Source organism: Colius striatus, chromosome 2, assembly GCF_028858725.1.
Source record: "Colius striatus isolate bColStr4 chromosome 2, bColStr4.1.hap1, whole genome shotgun sequence".
In the NCBI taxonomy this organism is placed as follows: Eukaryota; Metazoa; Chordata; class Aves; order Coliiformes; family Coliidae; genus Colius; species Colius striatus.
The window spans coordinates 88,656,605-88,679,860 of record NC_084760.1 but is presented as its reverse complement, the minus strand read 5'-3'; the positions used below and the strand labels follow the sequence as shown (position 1 = coordinate 88,679,860).

Sequence of the window (23,256 nt, the reverse complement as noted above, 5' to 3'; positions counted from 1 at the left end):
GGAAACATTTGATGTGTGCAGAAGAAACTGAGTAATATGATCAGTTCAGTTTTCTCCTCCTGTAATTTGAACTGTGCTTTGTACCTTACCTTAGTAATGTTTAGTACAATTCCTCCCCTTACTGGTTATGATCCTAATGTTGAAAGTTAGTTCCGTATCGTGCACTTCTAGGCAGCATCTCTGAAGTGCTGTCTAAAGTGGTTTGTGAATCTCCTGGTTTTTTTTTCACTGCTGTTTTTTGGGTGCATAAAATATTGAACCATTTTCTGCCTTTTGTTACTTTAATTGCAGTGGCATTACAGCAGCAGAGGCTGAGCTAATGTACATCAATGAAGTGGAACGCCTTGATGGGTTTGGACAGGAAATTTTCCCTGTGAAGGTATGTAAGTGTGTATTATAAAGGAACCTCTGAATCCAACAATGCAGAAGTTTGCAGCAGCCTTTGGAAAGCATACAGGTCATGTTTGTCCAAAAGAGAGGGACTTGTTTCACTGTTCTGGAGGGTGAAATGACTGATGGTAGTTTGAGTGGGCATTGCAGCATGCAGGTATCTTAAGCTGGCAGTGTCCACCAAAATCCTTTTAACAAAAGAAGTTGTTATGTGCTATGGTCTGCTCACTTGGGAAGCAGAGAGAGATGCTCCTTACTTTTCTTTGAGTGCTATCTAAGAGAGAATGGCTGGGCAAATGAACCTCGGCCCTGGTCATCTTTAACAGAACAGGAAAGGAAGATGAGACTTTTTAATGTCTTTCTAAGTTGCTTATTTACCAAGTACTAACTTTACGTGTCCTTCAGTTTCTTATGCATCCACACACTTCCTCCCCACATCTAAAACTGGGAGAGGGGTTCAAGGTTTATTTTGCATTTGTAGTCACGTCACCTTCACTGCTATGGACAGTCTGCCTGGACGTATGGAGTACATGCCACCATCATAAATTTGTGTTAGGAAATAGGATCTGTTTCTCCTTGCTAACCAACCCAGCCACTGTAACTGACAGCGGGCTAACAATTTTTCTGCTAGTTAAAGATGACTTGGAATTTAAAAGCAAAGCAAACCAACCAAATGAAACCCCACACTGAAAAAAAACCCATTTCTGCTGAAGTAAAAATTGATCCTTTGACCAATCTCAGACTTGGCCTGAAGGGGACAACCTGAATGGTAAAAAACCCTCCTGCCCCAATAACAAGAATTATGAAATGTTTATTGCAAATTAATGAAATCCACGTTTTTCTCAAATTAATTTGGATTAATGCTGCGTGGTGCTGCAAAGAATTTCTGTGTTGGACTTGTCATCAGATATTATTGCATGCCAGTAAGATAAGTGTGAACAGTGGACTGGATGCTCCTCTAAATTGCAGGAAGGTATTATCCCTCTTCTATCAAAGAGCAGCTTGCTGACCTTGTAGACAAGTAGAAATACAGTCAAAGGGAAAAATGAAAGATTTGTCTTTCTTTCCTGTTAGAAAAAGATTTTTCTCTCACTTCTACAAAGATAATTGTGTATATACAAATATACACAGATGCAGTGTGTATTTGTATTGTGTACAAATACTTAAGTTTTCCCCAACATTTTTCCAATCTCTTTGCCTTCTAAATCAGCCTCTGGGACAAGGCAGAGGAATGTATAGTCCTCTAATCAGACTAACTGAAGACTGTCAGCCATAGGACCTTTGCTGACTTGTAGTGTATGTGGAAGAGCACTGGCATATGTGACAGTGCCTGGGCTGGGGCTTGAAAATTGGCATCCGTCATTTGTTTGCAAAAGGCCTGACACTTAGCAGCTAGAAATGGGTGCAGGTACTCCATTGTTACCTCCTGGGAATCAAGTACAGCAAGGCCAGGAGAACATTTCTAATCTGATTTTATTAAAATGCAGAGGCGCCTGATGGTTTCTTGAATTTGCATAGTGTATTAACTTGTCTCATCTCCCGTCTTCTAACAATTCTTTTTAACCATGCTCATTGTGTCAGCCTGATTTTTATTTACCACTTAAAACTGTGAATCAATTACTACATATGTGCAACTGGGGGGGAGTTGATGAATGTAGAAAAACCTCTTTGTCAACAACATTAAGCTTTTGTAGCAAAAAAGGAAAAAGCATTTTAAGGAAACCAACTGATTGCAAAATGGAGCAGAAGCACATGGTTTTCAGAAGCCTGCAAGCCACAAAAACAGTAGAACTGAAGGACAGTGCGAGTGAACATTATGTGGTGCCTGCAGATGGATATTTAACCCAATAATTGAAAAAACAGTGGAGAATGTATCTGTATAGAGATACAAGTACCTTTTAGAGTGACTTGTTCTGTATGGAGTAGTTGAAGGAGGAAGCATGATGGGTATAGCTTTTGAGAGGAATTCCATCTCCAGGTGTGGTTTTCTGAAATCTCTACATGTTTTAACAGATAACTGGAGCAATACTGTGAGTGTGAAAAAGGACTGTTGCTTTTGGTAGTCATATAAGCTCTAGAGAGTTATAATCACAATGATAGGGAATGTGAAATATTATACAATGAATCAGAGTTTATGGTGTGTGTGGTGTTTGATAGAGGTGAACCTTGGGCTCATTTAGCCTTTGTCTGTTCTCACTATCAACAGAATGTAACCAGCTAAGTGCTAACTCTTTTTGAAGCAACAGAACTCAGTCCAATCAAGCAGCAAAATATGGGTTGGTCAGGGGTTAGTCCTGCATTCATCTTGAAGAAGGGCTTCTGTTTGGTAGTTCAGCATGCAGTCATATACATATATTGCCCAGTTTTTTTATTAAACTAAACATGTTCTTTATTTGCAGGATAATCATGGAAATGACATACACCTTGGTATTTTCTTCATGGGAATCTTCATAAAAAACAGAATTGGAAGGACAACTATGATTTATAGGTAAAAATTTAGGTCTTCTGTTTTACATGTGAGTTCCTTTTCAGAGGTGGGATTTTTCCATACTCACATAGGTGACTTCAGTGGTGCCTACACTCTAACTAATGAGTAGTCACCTCTGTGTTCTCAGAATTGACTGCAAGAGGTGTGACATAAACCAGCTTCCAATGTCTGAATGAGTTTGATGGCAAGAAAAATGTAGTTGTCTGTCAAGTATTTTGTTCTACTTAAAAGGCTTTGATCCTTCTTCTTTTCTCATTTTTGTCTGCTTCTTTGATGGTTCTGAATTCAGATCTGTTAAACCTCACAGTTGGCAGCCCAGGCACTCAATATCTGTGAAAATCTGGTTGCCATATTTAGGTGCCCCACTGAAAAAAAGCTGAACTTTCTTATTCCCTAACTTTGAAAATCCTGGCTATGTCAGTGTTTGTTTTAATTAAGAATCACTTAAGCTTTTCCATTATCTTTCTTTTATGGGTTTCGTTGCTTCTCATAAAAGTTTGTTCTGTATGAAAATGTGGCTGGAAATCTGCAGGTTTCCAGGGAGGCTTGAGTTTCACTCATTCTTCTTTGCTACTGTTCTGGTGGGTATTTCCGTTACTGTTGCTGTCAACTTGAAGTGGATTTTTACTAGTCCTCATTATCAGAATATGAACACTTGTGCAGACAGAAAATTGTGGTTTATGAGTTGCACTAATCTTTAGTCAGTAGCTGAGGCTTGTATCAGACTTACAATGGAATGTTGGGTTTTTTTTTGTTTTAAAAGAGCTTTCAGTGGTCATCTTCAAAAAATGTTAGGTCTTCTTTTTTCACATAGCTAATGTTTTGCATATTTAATTTTGAGAAGAAATTAGATAAGTCCTTTAACTGTGCCAGGTGACAAAAGCAAGACATTTCTTTGCATGTAGAAATGATAGTTGGTGCTGGTATCCTTACTCTTTGGAAATATGCACTTCAAGCATCCTGCCATGACATGAAGAGGAATGTGTGCTGCAAACAGAACAAACAAGTCCTTTCCATCCCCACAGATTGCATGCAATGTACACAAATGTCTGTCAGCTATTTGTAAGATGATTATAACTCTGATCTTGGGTAACCTGACAATTACTTGAAAGAAAAAAAAAAAGATTGCAAACCTAAACCCAAAGTATTAGCATGGTATGCATAGCCTGCATAACCACAGTGTCAACTAACCTTCAGTAGGAAGAACTGGCACTGGAGGAAAGCTAGAAACAGCATGGAGAGAGGAACAGCACTAAAATGGAAAAGATTCTATTACGTATGCCTAAAATTCTTCAGTTCAAAAAAAGCCACAGTTCAGTAAAACATTTATCATTAATGTGCTTTCAGTGTATCTTCTATTATGAGTCTTCAAATTGGTGTTTTTAAAGAGGACTTTTAACTCTCCTGCTTCAGGCTAAGAGCTGAATATCTGTTTCTCCTTTAATCAGAACTTGACTTCCTTATTCTCCTGACTGTGTTTCTTCACCAAACAGCTACTGAAAAGTTTTCACATAAAACAAGACTAATGTTGACTAAGGGATTCTTAATGTGTTTGTGAAATGTTTGAATGTATGCATTGGCAAACTACCGCATTTTTCCTCTCTACAGGTGGAATGACATTGGGAATATAGCACATAACAAGTCCTCAATTGTTCTAGAGTTGATCAACAAAGAAGAGAATGTGCTCTTTCACACAGTAAGAAAAAGATTTAATCAGTGTCACCAAGAAATCTGCTTATATAAAAAAAAAAGAACATTTTAAATTCCACTCCCCTGAAGGGGCTTGCTCACCATAAGCCCTTCTCCCTGCAAGTTCATGTTTTACTTTATGCAGAGAGTGAAATTAACTTAATTTAACCACCAATATTTGTACTCTATTCCAAGCATCCCAAACTATACTGTGCTAGGAAATCTGCAAAGAAATGAAGTGCTTGTTGGATGAAACATACGGAGTGCCACACTATCTTTCATGCTGGCATAAATATAGCAGCATAAGCAGTTGCAGAAACTGGGCATAAGCTGTAGTGCATGCACATACAGGAACTCGAGGGCTGTGGTCTGTCCTGGACTGTTTAAAATCACCCCATATCTCCCTGAACCAAGGCCAGTGTAGAAACTGGACCAGCAAACTTGAGCCATTTCTCTTTCTTGTCCCTCCTCCTCTCCTACTGTGACTTAGTAGTGAAGTGGCAGCATGTAAAGGCATGCCACTGTATTTTGGTAATTCAATGCTTTGAATGCTCTTGAGGGCATTAGACGTGTTCTTGGCAACCAGATTTTGTACATGACAGACCTTAGCAAGCATTACTGCAATTTGATTTTTAAGACAACTCTTTGTTATTTCTTGGTAAGAATAACAAATTGGATTATTATATATATTTTTCCCCCCTATTTCTTCTTGTGTTTAAAGGATGATCTTGAAAATGCCAAATATATTTCACGACTGTTTGCAACAAGACACAAGTTTTACAAACAGAACAAAATCTGCACAGAGTGAGTATTCTTTCTTCTGAGTTATTTTCTGACACCCTGCTTTGGAATTAACTGGAGTTTTGGCATGTCTGGTTTTGTTTGTTTTTTCTAGTCACTTGTATCAGTTATTCTTTTCCCCTCGACCTTTTTTTCCTGCTTTGTTTTAACCACCACCAAGAACAGGCAGTTAAGACATTTCATTCTGAGCCTTTTGAGACTTGTTGCAGCCAAATCCGACAGTCTTGACTTGAAGCCCTTGCTCTCTGCCATTTATAACTCAGGGTATTAGTATAAGCTGGAGTGAAAGGCTACATATGTTAACATGTTAAAATGCGAATTGCAGTAGCATTTTGAAGATGCACTACCTGTCTAAGGTTGATGGAAAACACATATTGTCATCTTCTAATTTAGGCAGTGTGATTTGTCTGCTTATTTGCACCAAACAAGGATGGATACCTTGGGAATGTTAGTCTGAGTAGCAATACTAGCACAGCACAGCAGAGACTGTACACTGAACCTGAAGTCTCCTTTAGGCCCTACTTTGAGCACTTGTTAAGGAACTGGCCTTGAGCTAGTTCTCTCACACAGGTGGATTCAATCTCATTGAAGGAGGAATTCATGAGGCTTTAGTTATGACTCAAAAGTCAGTTTGCTAGCTGAGGATGTTTCATTTATACCAGCATGTAGCAATGTCAGTTTGAGATAAATTTAGCCTTCAGGAATTCATAGTTTTGAGAAATTGTCATGATATGCTGGGTTTTTGTAGCAATGAGAATGTGAATTCCTTGCAAAACTTACCAACTTAGCTGGAAGGATATGAAGAAGTCTCATCTCTATCAACAAATCTAGTTAGAGCTGGACATCCCATCTGTTTGACTGGGTAATGCCATCTGTTGGAAAATAAAGCCAAAATAATGAAAGGAAGATTGCAAGCTCTAGCCTTCTAATATTACATATACACACATTGTATTAACATATGATGAGTTAGAGTGTTGGAGAGACCAATGAAGTGAGCTGCATCAAGTGATCTTTTCACTTACAGAAAAGAGGTGGTAATTAGGTTTCAAGTGGCACTTAAAATTCTTGGGAGGAGAGTGGACAATCAGAAAAGATGTTTCTTAGCAGCATATAATGCATTTCAGTAGTCCAATACTACATTTACTTTTGATGGTTTCAGAGGAATTGAGTTCAAAGGAAGCTCCTGACTGTGTCCCCATGACAGTCAAGAAAGAAAAGAAAATACCATAGTCTGTCATCTTGGAATATTTCCCTGTTAAAGCTGTATATTGAGGTCAACAGGGAGAACGTTTCTTTTGCCGTTCATAATCCAGAAGCAATAGCTTCTGATCATGTTGATTTCCAAATGCTGAGCCATAAATATGTGGGTACCATGAACTGGGTGTATGTAGCAGCTTCATATGCAACTTACAAATATTTGGACTGGTAAAGATAGGGAATATAACAAATTCACTGAGTGAAATAACCAGACTTAAAATGTATTTTTGCCATTAGAGCTGTTCATCTTAACCACAGTCTCACATGATATCAGCTTCTGTGTTAGAGCCGCAGATATTGATGACAGCATATATACCAATGTGTGTTTTCTAGCCAAATAATTTTCCTGCTCTCTGTATTAAAATGATAGTTGTTTGTTTTCCTGTGTGCATTTCCTCTAATCACACACATCATTCACCAGATCAGAAACTGTAAGAGGACAAGTTCCACCTTTCCTCTCTTCACGTAAGCACTATATTTCTGCGTCCTTCAACTTGTTTCTTTCCTTCCCTCATTTTTTTTTTTTCCCTCCTGCACTCATTGTTCCTTCCACTGCACTTGGCTATTTTCACATTGTATGTGGCTCAGCTAGTGTTGAGTTGATTTTTGCTCCTGATTTGTGTGTATTGCTTTGCAGCGATTGCTATGAATTTCAGAAAATTGTCATTGTTTTAATGTTCACCTTAAGTCACCTGAGACTGTGTCTGTGCACCACATTCATTTTTACTGTTTAAGAGACTTGTTTCGTTTGCTTTTAAACCAAAGTTTTTCTTTATTGTGTTTCCAAGTAAGCCACGTAGGATAATAAACTGAAGGTATTATATATTTTGGAACTGGAATGCTTCCTGTATTTAGAGAGGAACTTGAATTATTTTCATTTCTTTGGAGTTTTGATGAGCTGGGATTTTTTTAAAAAAAGTCTCTATCTCTTGTTTTTCCCCATTTATTCTTGAATAAGAACTGAAATATTGTAGTTCCTAGTATTTCTCTTCTTCCACAGACAATCAAGTTCTCCTCCCCCTATCCGACGACGACCCACTTGGAGTAGGTCATCCTTGGTATGTACCATGGTGGGATCTTTAAGAACGTCTATACGATTTCTAATGTGATGGGGCATTGTGTAAGGTGAAATACTTTCTAAATTTCAAATAACTGCATCAACTCATTTCTTGTAGGCAATATGATTGCAATGAGTTTCAAGGGTGTGGCTGCCCAGGTTGATTAATTTAACTGGATAATATCACCTCCAAGTATTAGAATCTACAGTCTGGAAGACATTTTATTTTCTTTATTTGCCTTGTAGAAGCTGAGCATCTTTTCTTCTGGATAGAGGCTATTTCAATATGTAGAGAAAATCATCCCCTAGAAAGAATTTAAAGCATCTTGTACTGTATGCATCAAAACCTAGCCATTATATAATTTTACAGCTTCTCATTTCATGCTTCCATCCTTCATGGTTTATCTTTTGTTTTTTTATAAAATCTACTTACAATTGACCAACTGCTTGGGTTAAGAGTCTATTTTCTTTGTGAAGTTATTTTGATTTTAAGTAAAACTATTACCATCAGTACAGGATTGTGATTCAGAGATTTTCTTGAACTGTATTTGTTTCCATGTAACTAATCTCCATAAATACTTTTAAGTCTGACACAACTGGGTAACTTTTTCCTGAAATCTTTACAAAAAAAACTCTGTGGGAGCAAGGACGCTTTTTTGGATCCAAGTTTAACAGCTCATATGTCAGTATTTCTTACAGTAGTTCAGAATTCATTAAATGAGAGGAGCAACAGCACTGCTTTGATTCCTTAGACAATGGGCAATATTATCTGTATGAAGGTTGCCACTTTTTATGTGTGAGATGGGTTATTCCTGCTTTGTAGACCTTCCCAGAGTGATAATTACATCAGCCTGTGAATGTGTGGCAGAAAGCTAATGTGACAGGAGTGTTTTCTTGACCTGTCTTCATGGTATGGTTACACATTGTGACAATGTTCCAAAATTAAGCTTAAACAGGTACTGATATTAGGATAGCTTCAACTTCACAGGTTTCAGCACAGACTAGTTTCCTGTGTATGTGTGGTCCATTAGATCCAAGAGCTACGCTCTCTGTTTCCCAGTCGTTGGCAGGAGAGCTATTGTAGCTGACTCTGGATTTCTTTGTCCTTTCATTTTTAGCATGTTCCTAAGGTATCACAATGCAAAACACAGGCTGTGTGTTAGGTTCTCTGAGACATATTGAGAGTATTTTTGACATCAGCTAGTTTGATCCCTGGAGATGACTATGAAAAACTGAAGGTGAAGAAATGGAATGTGCTTTGCATTCTTATGCTGTGGCCTCAGATATATCACAAGGGGAAAAAGAAAGGTGGCTTCTATATTAGATATGAAAAATGACAGTCTGCTTTCTCAAAGGAAAAACAAATCCTACTGCCTCCATGTTTAGAACATGAGCATGCAACAATTTATAAAAACACACCAAAGTCTCTGGAAGATCAAGAGGAGGAATGTGTGCTCATCAGTTTAAAAAGTAAACTGGGCTGCATTATAACCATTCCTGTTGAACTTTCAACTGCTCGTTTCGTAATTGTTTTTCTAGCTTGTTAGAACAGTTCTCTTTGGGGAGGAAAAAAAAGCTCTCCTGACTGTTATCTGCACCATACATACCTGTATACATCTACCTATTAATTTGTCTCACATGGTAATAAATCAGCAGGCATAAATGGAGAGTGAAGTGTGATCTTTGAGGTGAGACTCTGCCACTTCACTGAGGATCATGGTCACTGCTTTCAGATTAAGACCCTTTCTATGGTTCTGGCATCATGGTGAATCTGTATTTTAACTGTTACTTCAAAGCCATTTTATGCTGTTTCTTTTTCCTGTCAGGCCACCCAATGATACTGGTTTTCCAGCAAAACCTCATCAGTGAATCCAGTGAACCTCTTCAGATTGTAATATGATTATACATTTAATTAGCTGATTTTAAAAAAAATAATTCAAGTGATCCTTAATTTGGATATTGACAGTTTGCAGACCTCAAGCTTCTCCTGTTCCATCAGAAGAGGCAAATGGGCCTAAGAATAAAACTCCAAACAATCAAAAAACAGGCCCCCAGACCCCTAACTTCTTGCAGATACCTTCCATAACATCTGTCACAAAAAACCCTTATCTGCTCCAGATCTGTTCATTCCTAGTAGAAGTCTCTTTTCCTTCCTTGCACTTTTCCTCTGCCTCCCATTTGTTAGCCTTTCCAACCTCTTGGATTGTTACAGACTATGCTCCGTTATTCAGGTTGTCAGCAACAGTCCCCTTGGCTCAGATGGTCCAGGGAGAGTGAGGTTTTTATACCTTTGGAATAAATACTTCCTGTCCTGTTCAAGCTCTGACTTAACACAGCCATTTTGTGTACAAGAATTCATATGTGTTCATGTGTTCATATGTGTGTTTCTTTGACTCTCATTCATTCTTCTCATTTACATAGAAAATTTTAACCCCTTCCCCACCCCTCTTCAGTAGGTAACTTCTGTGGTGCTCATGCAAAAGTAAATTACTTGGTTTTTCTGTTTTTGCCTCGGGCATCCACAGTATTCCTTAATAGCTAGAGCTGCTTTAAGCAGCCTTATTCTGCTGTTAAGGAAGACATGCTCACGAGACAAGAGTATCTTGCTTCTGTTTCTACTTGTATATATAAAAAAAGTATGTTTTCATACACTTTGCTAAGTGACACCAGACAGGTGGTAAAATGAGACTGCAAAACAGTCAATGGACAAAGATGGTGAATACGATGATTTATTTTGCTTCAAATGATCCTGCTGATTTAATGCTGAATTGCTCTCTGTGATACTCATTGTCTTAAAAAGCTTGTGGCAGTACAGATTGTTTGAGGAAGGCTCCAATTCATTATCACGGGAATACGATATTAATGTAATTTGCAGAGTTACTTTAAGTGCATATGTGCTCCTGTTGCCTGTCTAACAGTGTTCTAGGTCCTTGAATTTGTTCTGTCTCCTGCTTTTGTCCTGATTAGGTAGAGTTTTTCCATTTTGTTTGAGTTATTCAAGGGCAAAGGCTTTTAGTAAACTTTAGAGAAGTTCTAAGTGAGCTGAGAAGACTTGGATGTTGTTATCTGAAGTGGTTGAACTGAAAGGAGTTTTAACTGGTCAGCTTTGGGCTCTGTAACAAAGTTTGGCAAACAATTTGCAAAACATTACTCTCTGTTCTGTAATGAAATGCCAAGCCATATGTCTTTGGCTGGGTGAGAACGAGCAGTATTCAGTGGAAAGGGTGTAGAACCATTTTTCCTGTTTCAGTTGCAAAAACTGTAGCAAATACCGTTCCTAATGCTTTTTTTCCTTATGCTTGTATTTCAGCCAAGACAACATCCATTTATACTGCCTCCTATGCATGTCCAGTGTGGAGAGCACTACACTGAAACACATAATTCACAAGGTACTTGGAGCATATATTTTTCCTTTAATGGACTTCAATTATATGGGTATGCAAAGAAACTCTGTCTAGGTCTCTGATGCTGTAATGGTTAAATGGGAGCTGCTGTTGCTGGAGGTGAGCTAGTAGTTTTATAGTTCGTGTTGCAGTAAGGCTTCTATTTAAAGTCCAATTTCAGTTTTCAAATTTCTCTCAAATGTTTGCGCATGATTATATGGGGCTTAAACTTAGTATTCCTGTTCAGTGAGCTGAAAAAATAATTTCGAAAGGACGTATGATGGCTGTACTAAAGGCCCAGCTGGGACCAGAGAAAGAAGTGGAGTGAGGGAAAAGGAGACAGCAAATATCTCTTACTGAAGGAGAAATAGTAGTGTCCTGGACATGAAACTGTATATTTAGATAATATTTTGTGCTGACTTCTCACCAACATCTGCCTGCTTTGTTAGCCTTACAGACGTAAGGAAGGTTACCTGTTTTTATCCTTTATTCTCGAAAAGGTCGTACAAGGTTACTTTGATCAAGACTGGGAATGGAGCCCAGCCCCTAAACACCTTGAGTCTCACACCCTTAACCACACCACTTTTTGGAATACTGGCAGCTAGATCCTTTAGGCTATGTTCTTTGCAGTTTGGGAGAGGTGACAGTTGAAGTGCTCTCACTGGCAGAGGAGCTCTTAGTCATACTTGATAGTGTTTTAGAATTGCAGTGGTCTGATTAATTTTAAGGTAGAATTTGGTAAGTTTTGAAAGGAGCTATTTAATATAGTTCTTGCATACAGCAGATTTGTCTTAGTGGTCACTACTGTTTTACTACAAAGCTGAGGCTCTGAAGAGGGGTATTCTCAATTTTAGAAGAATTGTAAAGTTCTCTTAGTTTTACCACAGACTTATCTATATTGTTGAAGAAATAGCTGGTTTCAGACGTTTGGGAGCTGCTACTCTTTTTTTTAAGAGATTTTCAACCAGACAGTCTTGTGGTAAAGTTGTAATTCAGGGCATTGTCTTGACTCCCTTTCAAATATCCTTTGCTGAAGTATTTAATATTCTTTTGCACATATGTAGAGTGAGTTTTTCCCCTGCTTTTTTTGTTTTTGTTTTCCTGAGTCTTGATCACCCTGCTGTTCTGTACTTCAGATCCTCAAAACTGTTAATAGTTTTGAAGTAGGATTTCCTGTTTGTTTTCTGCTACTACAAATCACAGCATCAACAGAAAAGAGTAGAACTTTTAGAATTACAGTAGACTAGCAGCACTGGATTTTTAAGGTGGAAGAAGCAGTGAATCCTACCAGGATGCTGAAGGAGGAGATGTCCCTTTATTCTTTATTGTCACCTCAGGCAAAAACACTTCCTCTCTTTCCCTTTCACGTCTCCAACAAGGATCTGAACTACCGTATTTTGCTAACTGTTGGGAGTGTTTACGTGAGTAGCTTTGTTCTAGTTCTGTTTCATTGAGTCAAGGATGCTCCCAAGACTAAACGTTCCCTACAGTTGTTGTACACTAGACTGTCTCTGTATTTGTTGGTGTAGACTGCATTTGAAGTTTTGTTAGTGCGCAATGAGTCCTTGAATGTTAAAATCATCAACATCTTTATCTCTGCTCTACACAGATAGCATTTTCCACGGAAATGAAGAAACTTTCTACTGTAGGTCTCAGACCAGTTTGGATAGGTGTCCAATGGACTTCAGCTACTTGAATGGTAATGGACCCAATGGGAGTGTATGCAGTGCTCACAGCATGAACTCCCTCAATCGCTCACAGAACTTCATCCAGGCATCTCCTATGTCCTCAAATCTTAGCATCCCTGGAAGTGACATCATGAGAGCCGACTATATCCCCAGCCACAGACATAGTGCAATCATAGTACCATCTTACCGGCCGACTCCAGATTATGAAACTGTCATGAGACAAATGAAAAGAGGGGTGATACAGATGGACAGCCAAAGTCAGTCTCTGAGGAATCTCAATATTGGAAACACGCATGCTTACAACCAGCCGGAAGACCTAGTTTACAGCCAGCCTGAGATCCGAGAGAGACACCCTTATACAATCACGTACGGGCCCCAGGGCAGTGGCTATAACAAACCCGTCGCCCCATCTGACCAAATGAACCCTGGTAACGCTGCACAAAGCAAGGCTGCGGCCAGCGCCATCTCCCACACTGTCAGCACGCCTGAGCTGGCAAACATGCAGCTGCAGAGCAGCCAGAGTTACAACACCGCTCACATGCTAAAGAACTATCTCTTCAGACCTCCACCTCCGTATCCTCGCCCTCGACCTGCCACTAGCACGCCAGACCTGGCGAGCCACCGGCACAAGTATGTCAGTGGGAGCAGCCCTGACTTGGTTACTCGCAAAGTCCAGCTCTCAGTGAAGACCTTCCAAGAGGACAGCTCGCCGGTCGTCCGTCAGTCACTGCAGGAGGTCAGTGAGCCCCTCATGGCAGTGAAGCACCACGCAGCTGTGAACAAGCGCCATAGTTTGGAGGTCATCAGCAGTATGGTACGTGGTATGGAAGCCATGGCGTTGAAAAGCTTAAACGCCCCTCTGCCACGCAGGAACACTTTGCGGGAGCAGGTGCAGCCAGAAGAGCCAGTTCAGATGGGGCATGAAGTTCAGCAAGTTCCTCATTATCATCACAAAATAGATCACAAAAAGACGTTCTCTGATGCCACAATGCTGATACACAGCAGTGAAAGTGAAGAGGAAGAAGAAACCCCAGAATCTGTGTCACGGATAACAGCCCTCCATGAGAACATGGAGTACAGCGCTCAGCTGCAAGCTGCCTTGGCTAGAATACCAAACAAACCTCCTCCGGAGTACCCTGGGCCTCGTAAAAGTGTCAGCAACGGAGCCCTGAGGCAGGACCATGTTAGCATTTCTGTGGCGGTAGCCAGGGCCAAGGCCATGAGGCCAGGGCCTTCCAAAGCCATGAGCGTCTCTCGAACTGATCAAATGGCAATAAACGGATCTTCGCTTGGGCCCTCTATCTCAGAGCCTGACCTCACCAGTGTGAAGGAGCGGGTCAAGAAAGAACCTGTTAAGGAAAGGCCCGTGTCTGAAATGTTTTCTATTGAGGACAGCATTATAGAAAGAGAAATCATGATGAGGGTAAGTGTCGCCTTCTGTTGCCGTGGCTTCTTGGAAATTAGCAATCGTACAAGTCAGTTTCCTTACCAGAAAACTGGGGAACATGTGGTTGGGAAGGTGTTGATTTGCTTAGTTAGGAAGTATGATATTGTGCCACATGCAATTTGATTTCATGGTTCTGTGTGGCCACCAAAGAGACTGACCCCATCTGCCTCCTCCACTGTGGCTGTTGGTCTACTGGTCAGGTCTGCTGACGATGCCACCATGCTTGCAGCAGTGCCAGCCCCAGGAGGGTGGCAGAGCATACTGCCAAGTGCTGAGGAGGCTGAGACCACAAAGCCCCCCTCAGTGCTTGCTCCTCTTCTGCCTACACATCTCTCTAGCCCCAGGGGATTTGAGGGCGGAGTGAGTCTGAAATGGCCAAGATGAGCTGGAGATTGTTTTGAGTATTTTATTCCTTCTTTGCAGGGATGTCAAGTTAAATATCACATAATATATGGCATAATGGAAACTATTTGAGTTTTTCAAATGTTCTCTTTGATTGCCTTTCCTACCACTTTGTATAACATAGTTATCTGAATAAAACACTGGTAGCTGTAGAATATGGATTGCTAGTTTTCCCAATAATTAAATGAGCAACTGGATATCTAATTACAGAAGCAGCAGATGTAGAGGCTGTGTGCTTGGTTTGTTTTGTTGGGGTTTTTTTTAAATATACTCAGTTATGAAAAATTGGGTCCTTTTAAAGTTGCGATGAACTTAGAATAAAAAGTATTTAAAGACTTCAGTGCTACTGCAAGCATTAGCAGAAATACGAGGGTCCTTACCACTGAGTGACTTGCAAATGTAAAGCTCTGAGGAGTGCAACTGCAGTCACAGAAAGCAAAGTGTATGCCGTAGTTAGTATTTTTCAGACTTGTGGTCTGAAGCAAACACAATTCCTGAAGCAAATGAATGAAGCATCTGAATGGTACAGAGCAGAAGAGAGTTTGTAATGTAGTAAATCAGTAACTAGTTAGATTTAAATACAACTGTATATTTAGAAAAAAAAATAATTCCAGACTTTTGTATAGTGCTACTTTTTCATTGGTGATCCTTACACTGTTATAAAGGTTAGGAGTCGAACTTGGGCCACTGAGTTGTGTCATGGGGACTGAGTTTACTCCTGGCAGAATCTTAATCTTTAAACACAAAACAAATACTTGACTATACAACATAATATTTAATGAATGAATGCTCGAGATGTTGGTCTAAGGAGGAACATATATATGCTCTTTTGATCTTCTGAGAAAAGTAAACACATTGCAAAGCAGGAATCCAAAGGATTTTACCGTGGAAATAGAGGTGAGAAGAGAGCTTTAGAGATGCTGAGTACTCTTCCTCAGAATACTCATTCCTATCAGTCTTTGGTCTTGAAAGTAAAGGTGTCATCTTAGCATTAAGTTTTTAAGGTGGTTTCAGCCTAGATCTCAGCAGTCTTAGCACATGAAGACCTTTTTCTCGTAGGGATCACATGTCGTGTTAATAGTAATTTGACAACCTTGATCTTTTAAACACGGGGTTTTCTATTTTACCTTGCAAGTAATAATAATAATAAAATCTCCAAACCAAGAAAAAAATGCTTGTTTTTTCCTGCTTTCTGAAGGTATGAAAAGAAAGCAGAGTGAGTTTTGATTTTTGTTTTGGTTTTTTTGCTTGTTTTTTACTTAGTGCTGTAGAGGAACCCAGTGGTGAGTGAGGAAAAAGCACACAAGCTGTTGAAAAATCAAACTATTTACATAAGTCTGAGGGCATTCTGGTTTGATAATGTGTTTCTAGGAGCTGAGCTTGTCCTGTGTGGTGACCACAGCTTCCTTTTGGGGGCTGGGAACCAGGCTTCTCTTGTGCTCATCTCTCCTTCCAAATCCAGCAGGAAGAACCTTTAAGAAAATACAATAAAATATTCCTATTTAGGGTACTTCTGGAGACAGTCTGTCTTCTTTTTTGATGTTCCAGCTCCCAGTGGTGTCAGGAGCAGGGCAGCAGCATGAATTTAAAATTTATACTCTGGTACTCTGTGTCGTATGATGCATGAATACAATAAACAATATCCCTCCCTCGCTGCTGTTGCGTTTGGTTTCTGGGATATGTGAGCTCAGCTTCCGTGGGTGCTATTGGAATCGCCATCATAGCTGAGTGCATCATAAGACTTCTCATTTTAAGTATTACCATGACATAAGAGAAACAGTGGCCTGTGTTTTGCTGTTTGCTGTAATAGATTGAAATTATAGCGTTTTAAAAGCTGCCCCAGGTATCTTGGCTATGGTAGCGCTACTTTAACGTGACAGGGTGATTCTTTCTGTGTCCTACACTCAGAATAATGTTTGTAGAAAACCGCTTCAGATGATATTTGTATGTCTTTTGATGGCATGTAAACTGTATTATACGCTGAGATTTCTTCTTTGAAGTTAAAATTCTGTGCTCATGCTCATGTAGAAGCAGGCCTTTGAGGAATAACAGGAAGAATAGAGGTTGTATTTGAATTTACGATGCTAATGGTGATCATCTGCATTCCTTGGCCAGAGAGTTGCAGATTTTGGAGATTAAAAAAACATTCCAGCATTTTACTGGCATTATAAATAATCACACAGAGATGAAAACGTGCCTTTTCTTGCCAAAAGAATCTAGAAAAGCAGAAGATGGCAGGCCTCGAGGCCCAGAAGAGGCCCTTGATGTTGGCAGCGCTGAACGGACTGTCAGTTGCTAGGGTTCCAGTGCCGGAGGACAGCCAGGATGAAGTCGCCAAGGTGCCAATGGATGAGAGGGTAAGATGGAGGCTTATGAAATGGTTCCCTTTGTTCCCAGCAGCATGAAGTTTCTAGAAGATTAAAGTTTTATTTAAAATGTGGGAAAAATTCTCTTGGAAGTTTTCAGAGCCATCAGTGGAAAAAGTCTGTGGTTAACAGTGGTGTGTCTTTGCGGCAAAGTGTCAGATGTATCGAATATTTCCCGAGGGTGGTGAAAGTCGGGGCTGTGCAACTGTTTCATGTGACCGTACAACGTCATACAAAATCAAACTGTAAATCCAACATTTTGCACATTTTTCACTTGATCAGCAGTCTGTCTACAGTGGTCAACCGTAGATACTGTCATTCGTGTTCTGATACAACTAAGGAGTTCAGTTAATGTCTCTAACAGGATTTAATGTAAAAAAAAAACCCCGTCAGCAAGTTGTTTTTCCCCCTGACGTTTGCACACACGGGTGTGTGCACGTGGGTGGAACTTCGGAAGTTTAAAACAGCCTCTGCCATTGAAGATTTGAGACACATATTTGCAAAGAATCTTCCTGGCTTTCTGGATAGGAATTTGCAGCCTTGTGTTGTCTGGTATGCAGACAACAGAACTTAACTTCCATCTGGATGTACTGTTGAGGTGACATTTGACCACAGAAACTGCATGCTCACAAGTTAGGGAGTATTTTGGGGAATGGACCACATCGCACTTAGAATATAATCTTTCTAAAAATGTAAATTGAAAATAGTTTTACAAGTACCCATTGTGGTGAAATCACACAGAAATTCCTACCAAAGCAGGACTGTGTTTAGCGTAGCCTTGCTTTTCATGGGGTCGTTGTAGAAGTGGAATGTAAGGATGTAAAATTTACTTGTGGTTTCATTCAGTAGAAGTGAGAGCGTGTGGTGTTTCTTCAGATAACTGCAACTGAAAAAAGAAGCGAGTGCAAGAATGTTATGGCTATATGACAAAATTCAAAGGCTGATTGGACAGATCTAATGGTAAACCTTCTTCCAGGAAAAATTAATGAATCAGTGTTCCTTTCTGTTAAATCATAGTGCAAAATCTTGAGGAGGAAGTTAGAAGAGGGGATGGTGTTTACAGAATACGAGCAGATTCCAAAGAAAAAGGCAGACGGGATCTTCACCACTGCTGCTTTGCCTGAAAACACTGAGCGCAACCGCATCAGAGAGGTGGTTCCTTACGAGGAGAACCGAGTAGAGCTGGTGCCGACCAAAGAGAATAATACAGGCTACATCAATGCTTCACATATAAAGGTAAAAGCTTTCTTGAACTTTGTTTTGGAGATGGAGATGTGTTAAAGCTCTGTTTGTATTTCTGGATGCACAGCAGCATTCTCTTTACCTCTGGAGCTTCTGAAGAGATAACTTAGAAGGCATCTCTAAAGTCCCCTATCAATCAGCTAACATGCATGGGTTGATTTAATTGCTGAAGACTGGGAAGTCATTCTAGAGAGGCATCCTTACTTTTTTGCACTCACCTTTGCCAGGTGATTGTGGAACATTTTTCTTGTTTAACTTAGATGACATCTTTCTTAAAACCTTGTGAGAATGAGTTAGAGCAGCCCCAATACCTGCAATGAAATCCAGTTGTACCTGAAAGAATGGGCAGCCCCTACATATTCTGATTTGAGTCCTAGTAGCCTCCCTGGGAGACTACTGGGAAACTAGAATTATCTGTACAAAATGAGGCCCTGCAGCTGACTGGTGCAGCCTGAAAGAAATACCACACAAGATTTGACTGAAACATTTTTTACACTTACTAGCATAAAGGATATGTTTTTTAAAAACCAGACACGTAGCTCCCTGCAGTTCCATGCCCAAAGAAAGGTATGTACTTATGAGTGATGCATGCTCACATACATACTGCAAGTATGTATATAAATAATGTATTTCTTCCTTTTATTATGAGAGTTGATTGGCTTTAAAAGAATTTTGTACAGTTTGCATTGATAAAAGGGACACCTTACAAATGGGATCCTCTTATCTCTGATTGGATAGTGGATTGAACTTCTATATTTCAAAATAGATTTTTATCAAGAAACTTCAGATTTCTTGTTAATTCAATGCAGAAGGAATTTATGGTCTGGCTGTTGCTTCCAAATATGTCCAGTCTTAACAGTGAACAATGACTGCAGATTCTTGTTTTTCTTTTAAGCTTCCAGTACAATTTGCAAAGTTCTTTGTTTTTACTCTACCCTGAGAGAAGCAACAGCGCTCCTCTCTCAGATGACAGATTCTCTTATTGTCAGAGGGAGCTGTCTGCTTTCCTGCATTGTCAAAATCCAAATTAAAAAGAAATAATTCAAAAGCAACACTAAAAAATCCTGTTGAATAAATGTTCTCCTGGAGTAAAAGCCTTTTAAAAGTTTAAAGAGATTTGCTTGCCTCCTTGGTGGTGATTTACAGTGCTAAATCCTGTTGACTCAAAACAGCTTCTGAACCAGGATCCTGGCAGTTTTATCACTTCTCTACGTAGCCTGGTAGGTAGCAGATAAATGAGTTTTTGCATAATCAGACATTGCTGTGATGATGGATTTCTGAGCCCAGTTTTTTCCATCTACTTTGTAGGAGGCCAAAAACAACAGAAAAAAAGAGATTCCTAACATAAATTATGCCCACAAAGCAGTACTAGCCAGAAAAGAATTTTCCCTGGCTAGCTTTGAGTCCACATTTTACCTCGTGTGTGTCAGTGTTGGACATGCATCTTGCGTTCCCAGAGCACCTAGGAACATGCACAAATGTGTCAGCATGTGGCAGTGGTCCTTGCCAGTATTTTCCTCTCACACACGTAGCGGTGCGTGCAGAAGCCAAGCAGATGTGCTTTTGCTCAGAAGGTGAAATCGCATCTGCGAAATTTAACCTCAGTAGCAGCGTGTGTGTTCGTGTGTGTGTATGTGTTTGCAGCCCAGTATTCAATTTTTAATGTCCTGCAGTTAGGGCATTAGAATGCAGAAAAGATTCCAGGCATCCCGTTCCCTCCAGACTATTTATGGTCCTTTCATATCATGTGCCAGGAGGCTGGATATTTGGACCAGAAATAAGTAGACAAAGAAAACTCCTACATCATCCTGATAAGACCCATGCCTGCAGGATTCCAGCTCCCACTGCTCAGTCTGCAAGCCCCACAGTTTTACGAAATGTTTCTCCTTATTTACCAAATCCATTAGGGTACAAAGATCGTTGCCTATACCACAGAGGAAAAATTGTAATTAAATTTACTGTCTCACACACACAGAATCACAGAATGGTAGGGGTTGGAAGAGACCTTTAGAGGTCATCTAGTCCAACCCCCCTGCTAAAGCAGGTCTACCTAGATCAGGTCGCATAGGAATGTTGGAAAGTCCACTGCATCTGCCTCTTTAGGTCAAGTCAGTGTTACCTTAGAAAGCTCAGAAATACTAAACCAGTGCTCAGGACTTGCAGACAAGCACACAAGTGCAGACCAATCCAACCGTGATATGTGGATTACAGTGCTATAGTCATTCCCTCCAACCTAGTACAAGAACTTGGAGAGTCCACCTGCATCGCTCTGACAGTCTTTAGCCACCATTCAGAAAGGAGGATGCTGCGTAGTGTGGAGTAAGAAAATGGGCTGATGTGCAGGACTGAAGACAGTTTTCAGTGCAGTGAAAAATGTGTCATGAAAACACGATGCTAGTTACAGGTGTAAAACCCCAAGCATCTCTGCTTAACGAGCAGCTGTTTGAATAGCAAATGAAGTGATTCCATTTGTGAAAATGTGTTCAAAGACCTGTACCTCAAACGCAGTATGTGGTTAAACCTGTCAGAGTTATTGATTGCTCCTTGTAGTGTCGTCTGCCAGCACCTTGATATTTATGGACGCGTCGGTATTTCTGTTGTAAATCTTCTTCTCTGAGGTTTATAACTTTGTTGTGAGAAGTGGCTCTGGGCTAACATGTAGATTTAGGCAGTCTCAGCCTGACAGGGAAAAATATTTTAACTTTCCAAAATAATGAGTTCATTTGGTTTTCCTTTTGGCTGGTAAGCACATTTTCAAATGACGTCTAGTAGCTCTGCCTTTTTACCGAAAAGGCTGAAAAAATAATATCATTTTTATAAACCTTTCTTGATGTACACCAAATAATCTATCATAAAATAGCCTCTTTTTTTCCACACAAGTAATTTGAGTTTGAGCTGCCTAAATATGAAGATCTTCTCAGTCATATAAATGAAGCGCTTCCTCTGGTGCTCGATTTCTCTTTCACCATGGGTCTGTCATCAAGCTCTGGGATGTCAGTCAGCTGCTTTTTGGTACTTAAGCCAGATCAGAAACAGGGCCTCCAAAAAAGAAAGATTCCTTTTTTTCATCTGAATGATCCAGAGGCAATGGCAAAAAAAATAGATGACATTTTGGTCAAAGCTTTATGTTTATGGGCATCAAGAAAGGACTTAGAAGCACCAAAGATTGCGTTTTGTCACATTTGATATTATCAAAAGGATGAAACTTGTTCAAAATTTTAAACAAAAGTGGAAGAACACAGAAGTAAAGGTTTCATTATGGTCTGTCTCTTTTGCTTAAAGAGCAGTTCTGGCACAGACACTGCAGAGAATTTGGGTATTGACTGCATTACTTCATTTTTTTTCTTACTCCCAGGTTACGGTAGGTGGAGAGGAGTGGCACTACATCGCTACCCAAGGGCCTCTGCCACACACCTGCCATGACTTCTGGCAGATGGTGTGGGAACAGGGGGTGAATGTTATAGCCATGGTCACAGCTGAAGAGGTATGTAAAATCACAGAATAGGATTCTTTCAGATGTGAGCAAATCTCCCATTATCATCAGTTCCCACTCCAGTAACCTGTTTCTTCTGTCAACAACCTTTTTCCTCCTACTCTGTTTGAACATGTGCCTGTCCTGCTAGAATATTCTACTTTGGAACTTTCTAATTGTTTGGCAAGTACTAAAGCAAAACATGCAGAACCCCCTCCTTTCCCCTGGTTCAGTTCAGTTTGGCCAAACCAAACAAAGACATTTCCATTGGAATGTGAGAGCACTGAATTGCTCCTGGTTAAAATGACAGAGCCCAGAGGGTGGTGATCAGCAGAGCCGAGTCAAGTTGGAGGCCTATGGCCAGTGGGGTTCATCAGTGACCTGGGTGAGGAGGACACACTGTACCCTCAGCAAGTTCACTGATGACACCAAACTGGGAGGACTGGCTGATTCCCCAGAAGGCTGTGCTGCCATTCAGCAGGATCTTGACTGCCTTGAGAGTTGGGCAGAGAGGAACCTCATGAGGTTCAACAAGGACAAGTGCAGAGTCCTGCACCTGGGGAGGAACAACCCCATGCACCAGTACAGGCTGGGGGTGACCTGCTGAAGAGCAGCTCTGCAGAGAGATACCTGGGAGTCCTGATTGATAGTAAACTGAACATGAGCCAGCAATGTGCCCTCGTGGCCAAGAAGGCCAATGGCAACCTGGGATGCATGAAGACGAGTGTGGCCAGCAGGTCGAGGGAGGTTCTCCTGTCCCTCTCTTCTGCCCTGGTGAGGCCTCATCTGGAGTCTTGTGTCCAGTTCTGGGCTCCTCAGCTCAAAAGGGACAGAGAACTTCTGGAGAGAGTCCAGCACAGGGCCACCAAGATGATCAGGGGACTGGAGCATCTTCCTTATGAGGAAAGGCTGCAGGATCTGGGGCTGTTCAGCCTTCAGAAGAGGAGACTGATAGGGGACCTCATTAATACAAGTATTTAAAAGGTATATGTCAGCACAGGTTGCCCAGGGAGAGTGTGGAGTCTCCTTTTCTGAAGGTTTTCAAACCCGCCTGAATGTGTTCCTGAGTGACCTGATCTAGGTGGTCCTGCTTCTGCAGGGGGGTTGGACTAGATAATCTTTAGAAATCCCTTCCAACCCCTGTGATTCTGTGGCTTCCACTCTGTCCAAGGCCAGTTGTGCACACTGTCACTCTTATCAGCTGAAGGGAGACCAGAAGCTTTTGTTTCCGTAGAAGTGTCCATGTAAAATAGAAAAAAAAAAAGCATGAAATCTTTTTATTCTTATGCCAAGCAAAACAGTTACTTCTAGTGTAATCCAAGAGCTATGTGCTATGTTATAAAAACTGGTCCGTGCTGCTGTCTAACTCTCTGCTCAGTGCTATGCCTGGTTGCTTTTAGCAAACGCAGGAAGTGGTGTAGCACGTCAAGTCACCATCCAGTTCCCAAGGCTGATCAACAACAGATAGTTAGAAGTGCTGAAAAGAATTTCCTTATGTTTAAAAGAGAGGCTTCCCCAGGAGGAGAATATTTACCAAGGTGTTGTAGGCAGTTGCTGTCTTTCGCCGTGTGACA

At 40.5% G+C, this 23,256-nt stretch overlaps 1 protein-coding gene across 2 annotated transcripts in view; it reads left to right on the top strand.

Annotated features, from left to right (window-relative positions):
* PTPN14 (protein tyrosine phosphatase non-receptor type 14) overlaps window positions 1-23,256 on the top strand; it is a 118,787-nt gene that overhangs the window by 81,631 nt on the left and 13,900 nt on the right. For both annotated transcript variants that reach the window (XM_061991420.1, XM_061991421.1), the window contains exons 7-16: window positions 292-379; window positions 2,790-2,878; window positions 4,487-4,574; window positions 5,289-5,371; window positions 7,626-7,683; window positions 10,993-11,071; window positions 12,675-14,176; window positions 16,816-16,959; window positions 17,986-18,204; window positions 21,566-21,694. In XM_061991420.1, coding sequence (XP_061847404.1) covers window positions 292-379; window positions 2,790-2,878; window positions 4,487-4,574; window positions 5,289-5,371; window positions 7,626-7,683; window positions 10,993-11,071; window positions 12,675-14,176; window positions 16,816-16,959; window positions 17,986-18,204; window positions 21,566-21,694 — 2,479 coding nt within the window. The remainder of the gene's footprint in view (window positions 1-291; window positions 380-2,789; window positions 2,879-4,486; window positions 4,575-5,288; window positions 5,372-7,625; window positions 7,684-10,992; window positions 11,072-12,674; window positions 14,177-16,815; window positions 16,960-17,985; window positions 18,205-21,565; window positions 21,695-23,256) is intronic.